Raw genomic sequence first — 9,392 nt, 5'->3', positions numbered from 1 at the left:
TAGTTTTAAAAATCATAATTGTAAAGACCCCCTCTGATAAATATGATGTTTTAACATGTTCCTGTGACATTTTCTGATGATGAAGGACATATATAAAGAAAATTAAGCACAAAATTACATTTCCAAGTTTTTCTGTATTGCAATTGTTGTAAATCAGGAGCAGACAAAAAATGCAGTTTGACAAAGAGTGTATTTGTGTAGAAAATTCACTGGGCGGGCCACAAGCTATCCAGGTTTTTGGATTCTGGCTAAAACACTATAATTATTGTGAAAGGACAACTGGGTGTACTTTAATATAGATCAAAAGAGTGGGACTTTAAATTTCTCCTCAAACATTTTCTATTTAGAATCTAATCAGACCTTTACATTTGTTTAGAACCAGAAAATGATTTTTCTTTTTCAATAAAAGAGCACAAAATGCACAAAGTTTATTATACATGCTCTCTATTAACACAATACAAAATCATGAGGTAGGAAGAATGGATGTAAGAGGACAAGAGACAATGTTACAGTCAGGAGACTTCAGCATTTTCCAGGAAACAGGCGGTCTCATACAATAAATATGTGAGCTTTATTCATGTGTGTTGCACCACTTCATGTTGGTTGTGATGACATGAGTAGAATTAGCAGCTTAATGTCACAGCATTTCACGCTATTCACCACCTCTGTCCCCCACACAACTACAAGCTGCCTGAGGGAAGATTAGATTCTGTTGCGTGCATGTTCCTTTTCTTTTTTTAACCTTTTAAACCATTTTTTTATTGCCTTGTTCATTCATTTACTCAACAAGGCATGCCATGATTAGACACAAAGTGACCAGTTCAAAAGTTCTTCTTCCAAGACACTAAAAATGGCCTACTCTTCTTTTTCTGCTGTGGCTCATGCCTGTACATTCATTCATTCTCTATTGAAATTGGACACATTTGCTTTTATTTCATTACAGTTCTGTACAGCATTTCTGCAAACTGAGATATCTGCCTATAAAATATGTGCTGCCACTTTAGGCTTTTTAACTGCTGAAAGAGAGAAAAAAATAAAATAAAAAATTAAGTAAATTGCACAGCTCTCACACATAATTTAACAAAGATAAGTATTTTGTGGATTTTTTTGCTCTTGTAGCTCAAAATTATCAGCAAACTCATCTTTAGGAAGCGTGAAAAAAACTTTAATGTATTCACGTTTTTGACCAAAATCTTCTGTAACTTCATTTTAGGATGTAAATACACATGATGATGACAACAAACTAGAGTGTGTGCGTCTTCAAAGATTCTGTGAGCTGCAAATACAATCTATCAACAGAGCAATGATGGAAAAAGAAAAGCAACTTTTGAGGAAACCCATAAAGCGACGTCCTGCTGAGTTATCTTAAGCAGACGACGGGAAATTCTATGATTTCCCGACTTGTGTGTAATGAAACATTGTTGTAATGTAACCTTATTACAGATACGTCACATAATAACACTCTGTTTTAATGTCGAGTTCTGTTCATCAGAAACCTGACACTCAGAGCTAATACCACATGCATAAGAAAGCCAGGGTGGAAAGCAGGTCACAGTATTCACATGACCATCAGTTGGTTCTGCAAAGGATTATGCTTTGAAGTCATGGTGGACTGGAGTGTTTTTTTTTACCTGCAGGAGAAAAATACTTCCCAGCCGATGCTGATGTTTTCATAGATGGGTCATGTTTATTGCATCATCGTCCCTGTCGTCTTTGAGGGAGTAATTCTTTCCAATGTTACAGAACACGTCCCCACCTATAGTAATGATGTCCCTTTTATCAGCTGGCAGACTATAAATTCTCCCCCCTGAATGCCTCCTCAGAGGTAGCAGGTCTATTTCCACAGATTCAATTCTCAAATGTAATGATACGGCAAGCTCATTTGTGGAGTGCCTTCTTGCTGGCAGAAAATCAGTCTTTTCTGTGGAGTGCTGGTAGGGAAACATAGAGTTTTCACACACACCGGGACTGGACTGGCACCAGTCTGAGATGCTGGGGTCCGATCCATCACGGCTGTCGGAGCAGTCTCTGACCTTCTGCCCCAGTCTTTGTCCCCTGGCTAAACTCAACAGCCGGGGGATGGTTACCTTGGAGACAGTTGTACCCATAGCGTCTGCAATATGGTGGCGCTCAACTGATGTCACTTTGCTGTCTGTAATCTTTGCGGCAGGGGAGGCCACCGCAGCTGAGCCGGAGAACGAGGAGGTGCTGAAGAGAGAGGCAACTTTCTGACAGTATCGTGTCCGTATGACCTTTGCTGAGCGATATAGATCTCCAATGAAGCAGTAACAGATCGGGTTGAGGCTGGAGTTTGTCAGGCCCAGCCACTGAGCAAACGGCCGTGTCTGCAGAAGCCAGGAGGAAGGCTTTGGCTCACAGTCGATCCAAAGGTCAACCAAGTAGAGCGGCAGCCAGGATATTGCAAACAGGAGCACCAGGCACACCACCATCTTGGCGATTTTCTGTCGCGTCTTCAGACGGGAGGTGTGAAGGGCTTGACTACGTGGATCTAGATCAGCAAAAGGTGATTTCTTGCCTCTCCACAGCCTCCTGCCCGTCAGGAAGCCGATGGTGAGGTTAAATGTCACCGGCATACAGTAGAGCATCACAAATAGCAGGACGCTGTATCTGCAAAATGAAAGTAGAACAATTAAAAGAGCAAACTCTGTCTAATATACTAATTTGTTACTTGTTTTTTTTATCAAACAGTTTTAATAGTCTTAATATCACACTACTTTAACAAATACCCATATAACTGGATTGGTTCATTAATGACAGAATGTCAGAATAGGGTGGATTTGAGTCATTAGTAGCGTATCCTCATGTATAGATGTTTTGCCGGACAAAGTCCATACTTTCCAACAGCAATGCTTATCGTTTCAACTTTGACACAAACAATACACCCCTTTTTTGCTCTATGGAATAGAATGACATAATAAATTTACTGCATTTTAAATACTTTGGGCGTTGTTTGTTTGTTTGTCTTTTGCTTGTGAGTGTTGGCCTTCAATCAATTGTCTTTTTTCCTCTTTTGTTGATGTTTTTTAACTGCCTTTCTTAGACCTGAACTTTCTGTGGGTTTTTCCCCTATTTATGCTCTCAAAGAACCATCACCAGAAGGCACCATCACCACAGAACACATTAGGTTAAAGTTGAGTCACGGTATTTCAACTTAGTGTCTTCTCTTCTTAAACGTTGCACCACTCAACCAAGCACCGATAGCTTTATCAGACTCAACTTCTAAATAATGTCAGCTAGATTAATGAAAATCTTCATTGCTGTGGAATGCATTGTTTAATCTCCCAAACAAACATCAATACTTATAAAATGATATAAATGATACAATCAATTTAACCCAGGTGAGAATTTATTCTCAAAGCGGAAATTGGAAGTACTAATGATCTGTTTTCTGAAATTCTTTTAAGTCTTTGCTGGTAGAAATAGTTGTGTTCAGGAAGAATCTTCTTCTGTGACACTCAGTGTAACAGTGTGTCACTGTGTTACAGGAAGAATGATCAAGGTTTCCAGTGTGGAATTCATCTTAAATGCCTTAGTCACAAGAACCCTTACAGGGTTGACCCGTACGTGTGGTGCAGGTTTCTGGGTTGTCCAGGCCTGTAGATGCAGCTGCATCCTAAGGTGTGTCTTGCAGTTTCCCTGAGGCTCTTGTGGCCACTTTAAGGGAAGTCATGAAAATGGAATGTGCCATTCTCGCTTGTGTGGTGAATGTATCAAGGATACATTGTAAGGATAATTTAAGTCGCACGCACTTATGACATATGGGGGATGCTATTGTATGGTGCCCTTGCGCTAGTCTTTTGTAAGATGCGCGTTCTTGCTCTTGACTGACCACGCTCAAATGCTGCATCCTCGGGTTGAGCATGGGATTCGTAAGTGTCCATAGGATGTAGGATGTCCACACAAACTTTGCTCTGATTGTCTAATTTCTTCATTCCACAACATGCCTTACCTACTTCACCTTTTAATAACGCCTACATGTTGTTTAAAAGTGTGGTACAAGCTGTCATACCTTTAGAAAAAAATGTGCATGCACACTTTCACCCCACAGGTTTTCACAGTGCAGTCTATGACCTTAAAATTTCGTGCCAAACTCCTGCGTGCCTTGTAGAGGTGTGCCCTATTTTTCGGCAACAGACAACCGGTTTCAACCCGTAAAGGCAGTTGTAACTAAGGTAAAATCCAGCATCATTCTTTGGACAATTAGCTCTAAAAGGTTCAGCAAAGAGGCCAGAAGTAGTTTATTGAATAAGGAGTGTGTCCACTGTCCAGTACATTTCAACTGTTGGTCTGGGAAGATTCATGAATTTAAATTTATAATAATAAGACCTATTTATTTTGTTATTTCTCTCAAGAGTTTAGCAAGAGACAAACCTTTATTAGTTTATACTTAAATAGAAGGTTTCCCAAAAATAAACCAGAGTTCTACCAAAATATAAAATTGCCAAATATTTAGAACATGGTTTACCGTTGGTTTATGTGGACAAAATTAACCTGACATGAAAAATATGGTTATTATTCATTTTGCAGGGTTTTGTAGCCAGATAAAAAAATGGGGTGTGTAGTGCAGCAGATTGACACCTTTCATCTTATGATCTATTTTCAAAGAATCTCCGGTGCTTTTTTTTTATTAATATTTTTTCATTTTTAGGCAAAATAAAAAAACCTGTATTGCTTTCTAGGACATAGTTTCTGCAAATTTACCTCAGAGTTGTGGGTGGGACTGTTGGTGTTGAGAAAAGCCTATCTGAATTGCTTCACTACCCCTACAGCTTCTCTCTCTCCCTAAATGTATCCATTGAAGCGGAAAAATATGGAAAAAATTGTGTCTTTAAATTTAGACTCCACTACCGCCCGATGATGAATAGTCACTGGTCATCTACGTTAGCACGTAGCTTCCAGCGCTCGGAAAACACAACATCGGTTTTATAACTATAAAAAGTCATGCAAGAACAAAAAGTCAGTACCCATTTAGGTGTAAACTTCTGTGCTTCAGAGCACACCACATGAAGAAATGCAAATCTCCTCCAAACCACATCGCCTACTACTGGAGGGATAACCAGCCATAAGTCGCCATGGCTCCTTCTTAAAAAATACTTTTGGACACCACCACAATATCAAATGCCCCAACATCTGGAGCAGTTGGGAGGAGCCATAGGGTTAGGGAAGCAATTCAGATTTGCCCTTCTTTCCCATGATCCCTTTGTTCATATGTTCTCGCACTAGCTTACAGCCCCTCACAACACCAAGCTAACATTAGCAGTGCAACAATAATGGCAAGAAATACCACAGCAATCCAGCTTTACAGTTTTGAACAAGATATCAGCTCAGACAAGGAAATGTTAATGGATTTCTTTGTCTGCAAGAGCTTGTGGCCTGCCACTTTGTAGTTTGTCTGTAACAAATTAGATTTTCGTCTCCAATTGATTCTCCATGATTTGAATACAGAAACAAAGTTTTAATCTTAATATTCCTTATATATGTCCTCCATCATGAGAACAATTGTACAAGAAAATCCCCAAAACACATTTTTCTTTGGAGTGGGTCTTTAAGTCAATGCATGCTTTGTTTCAATAAAATCTGTCTCTTTAATTTCATCATTAGGTCTGATTGAAACTCCCCTAGGCTCTTTATGGTTATAACAAGATCAGACTTCCTCCAGGAAGACTCCCACGGGGCTTGTGGGTGTTTCTTCCAGCAGGTCTGACACAATTGGGAAGTGATGCACAGACTAAGCCATAAAGGCACAGCACGTAGAACAGAAAAGGACACGAGAGAAGTCATTCCAAACCCCCCAGGGAACATTCACCAGAGTTCAAATCATTTGGGGGGAATGTACCTCCTCCAAACAAGCTGATGTTGTAACTGTGTGATAATCTACTATCTCAAGACTGCATTGTAAGAGTAAAAGAAACCAAAATGTACGCATCCCAGATTTCACTAGTCTGAGTGCCTGTGAAGCAGAATCAAATTGCTGGGAGGAAAAGTGTGATAGAAAAATAGTCACTTGGATTTATGTTGAGCAGTCTTCCTCCATTCAGTACACCATAATTAACATATAGGAGCTATTTTGCAAAGAAAAGATGTCCATACTCTGCCTCAGTCTTAAACAGTGTTGATTCTCTGGAGCAGTGTAGCGGGAGGCTAATGATTAATTTCAGCCATTCATAAAAGAGCTCAGTCTAAGACAATTATCCGCTCATATAAAAACTGTGGTCAGCCAGAGTACTTACCCCTGTTTGAGGCGATGCTGAGGCCACTCCTCCTGACAGACCAGGATCGTGAAGGTCTCAAAGCTGATTTCCCTCCTCCGGTTCATCACCGCAATGGGAGCACACATCACAGATGATATGGTCCACACCACGCCAACAGTTACTAATATCCGTCTGCGAGTAAACATGGAGCGAGCCCTAAACGGGGATCGAACGCTGTAGTAACGATTCACACTGATAACTGTCAATGTCAGCACACTGGCTGAGACTGAGACGGCCTGTGTGAAGGGCACAGCTCGACACAAGAGGTCCCCGTAGACCCAAGAAGTATATATCTGGTTCCCCAGAGTGATGGGCATGCACACACACACCACAGCCAGGTCACACACGGCCAGGTTCACCAGGAGGCTGCGTGTAGCACTGACTGCCGCCAGCCGCCTGCTGCGTCTGCTGGTGAGCACTCGTAAAGACATTAAATTCCCAACAAATCCCAGTATGAAGGACAGACAGTACATGGTGGTCAGTGCAATAGTGTTGGGTTCATGGAGGGTCCAGAGCAGCATATTCTCCAAGTCCGTCAGCTCACTAGAAGATATGTTGAAAAGGGTCAAAGGAACAAAGGAGGTGGCGGGCTCCCTTTGGGCAGAAGATGACGTTGTGGAGATTAAAGGGAAAGCGATAAGGGAAGAGTATGGAACAAGAGAAGAGGGCAATGATGAAGGTACAGGCTGATGAAGAGAAGCACTGGGAGAACTGAAGGTGGGCATCCAAATAAGACCACTGTGCAAGCTGTATGTGTGGTTGAGTTTTTCCTGGAGCCATGAGGAGAAGCTGGGCTGAACTGTGCTCCTTTCCAGTGGTTTGTTCCAGATCTGATCCATGCCATTTCCCAGTAGAGAGAAGAAAAAAACGGACACAAATTGAGGTTGAAGCAGACTGGAGGAAAAATTTTGGAACTGATTGATTTAGTCTACACAAGCTTGTAGTCATACAACCACGTAAAAAGTAAACGAACATCTAAAATCCAAAACAGGTTAAACTCCTCACCAAGCATGTCACACCGGGCTCAGATTTAAATTCTGCAGTTTCCAGGTGCCAAAGAACTGAGTGGATAAAAATGTCTCAAGAAACAAAAAATCATTCTTCCACATCTCTGGCTACATCCTGTGAGTCAGCTGGAGGCATGGTGTTGTTCAGCTCTGGTCCCAGTGCAACTCTTATGTAACGTGTGCACGTTTATTCCTCTGGGGAGTGGCTGTTTGAACCTGATAATCCTCCATAAGACATTAGTAGGGAAACCTCCTGCCTCTTCATCGCCCCTTGCCTCTTCACACTTTCAGTCCATCAGAGCATCAGATCTGTTTATAGGAACATTGCACATGTCAGAGGCTGCAGTTCCAAAGCTCATCAAACAACAAATTATACTGGGCAAAAAGATGAAGCAAAGTGTAATTACATTTATAAAATACAGTGTAAAAGTGAAAAAAAGTAAGAACTTCTTTTTTTTATCTGACAACTTTACATTCACTTTTAAAATTCTAGGTGCAAATAAGATGCAGTCTCCATGTTAAATACATTTTTTCACTTTTTTAAAATGTATTTATATTTAGTTGATTAACGTTACTACATTTAATGAGGATTTACAAGTGAAAACTGTAAGACTGACCGACCCTGAATGTCCATTTCAGCAGTAACCCTTAAGATGTAAAGGAGGCTGCCAAATGCTGGTTGTAGATCTGCGCCACAGAGGATGAAGAAAAAATAGATGAACTGACAGTGCCAAAGTTGTTCCTGGCTCCTCTTAGTCCGATCGATCTCTAAAGATGCTCAGAGACTGGTAGTTAGGAGATCTCTGCTGCCTCTGTCAGCTCTCTGCTCAAGAGATGTCCGCGCTGCTGCCGGCAAGAGCAGCGAGCGCAGCCGTCGCTGCAGGAGGAGGAGGAGACGGAGGAGGTGCAGCAAGCGAGGGAGCAGCTGCTCCCCAATACACACTTATGTAGACTCCACCTCCCCAAACCGTGTGATCGATCAAAAAGGACTTTTCAATCAAGTCAGTTCATTGTCATAATCTTAATGAGAATGAGTCATTCAATATTTTTCCCTCTCTTCAGGGACATGAATGGACCGTCACAACTGCATCTGCGATGCAGAGAAAAAAACTTCCATTCCACTCATGTTTTTTGTTAAAAACCATAAAAAAACATCTTTTGATATTTAATTGATGTAATAATAGGACAATTATGTCAGATTAAGAAGACACAGAGTTTATAGGTTTCCATGTCAAAATAATGCAAGTTAGTGTCTATGCACTAAATGCAAATGAACAGACGTTCAATTAATATGCTATCCAGTCCCGTTTTTGCCTTCAAGTCATTTGTTGATCAACAATAATAATTAAGGTTTGTTGAGACAAATGTTTTGACTTGAAATAATGCAAAAAAAAGTTATTTATATGTAAATATAATAACATATAATAACATATTTAATATATTTGCTTATTAAATATAACAAGCAAATATTTAGTTAAAGTAGATATTGTGTCTCCAGGCTGTAGTAAAGTACTAGGTTTGTAACTAGCATGCTCAGAGGTTTGGTTTCCATCCAGGTTGTCTAGAAAGGGTGAATACACTGTATTACCAAAGCTATTTGCTCACCTGCAGTGACTCACATTTATGAACTGAAGTGCCATCCTATTCCTAACCTACTGAGTTTAATATGATGCCGGTCCACCTTTTGCAACTATTACAGCTTCAACTCTTCTGGGAAAGCTGTCCACAAGGTTGAGGAGTGTGTTTTTTGGAATGTTGACCATTTTTCCAAAAGCACATTGGTGAGGTCACACATTGATGTTGGTGGAGAAGGCCTGGCTCTCAGTCTCCACTTTAAATTACCCCAAAGGTGTTCAATTGGGTTCAGGTCAGGACTCTGTGCAGGTCAGTCAAGTTCATCCACACCAGACTCTGTCATCCATGTCTTTATGGACCTTGTTTTGTGCACTGGTGCAGTCATGTTGGAAAAGGAAGGGTCTGCTCCAAACTGTTCCTACAAGGTTGAGAGTGTGGAATAGTCCAAAATGTTTTGATATCCTGAAGCATTCAGAGTTCCTTTCACTGGAACAAAGGGGCCAAGTCCTGAAACACAACCCCACACCATAATTCCCCA

At 40.8% G+C, this 9,392-nt stretch overlaps 1 protein-coding gene across 3 annotated transcripts; it reads right to left on the bottom strand.

The window, feature by feature from the left end:
- Nucleotides 1-403: 403 nt before the first annotated feature.
- Nucleotides 404-8,499, bottom strand: LOC101175219 (neuropeptide FF receptor 2). Of its 3 annotated transcripts, XM_023958563.1 has the most exons (4): nt 7,901-8,499; nt 7,278-7,588; nt 6,252-7,102; nt 404-2,628 (listed from the first exon to the last, which is right to left on the bottom strand). In XM_023958563.1, exons 3-4 carry the CDS (start codon nt 6,995-6,997, stop codon nt 1,671-1,673), a joined length of 1,704 nt encoding a protein of 567 aa, XP_023814331.1. In that variant the 5' UTR covers nt 6,998-7,102; nt 7,278-7,588; nt 7,901-8,499; the 3' UTR covers nt 404-1,670. The 3 variants fall into 3 exon arrangements, with proteins under 3 accessions (XP_023814331.1, XP_023814330.1, XP_011476811.2); XM_023958562.1 differs by having other exon boundaries at nt 6,252-7,588; XM_011478509.3 differs by having other exon boundaries at nt 6,252-8,499.
- Nucleotides 8,500-9,392: the final 893 nt, after the last annotated feature.

Source organism: Oryzias latipes, chromosome 1 (genome assembly GCF_002234675.1).
Source record: "Oryzias latipes chromosome 1, ASM223467v1".
NCBI lineage: Eukaryota > Metazoa > Chordata > Actinopteri > Beloniformes > Adrianichthyidae > Oryzias > Oryzias latipes.
The sequence above is the reverse complement of the archived record's forward strand: the minus strand, read 5'-3'. Positions and strand labels throughout refer to the sequence as shown.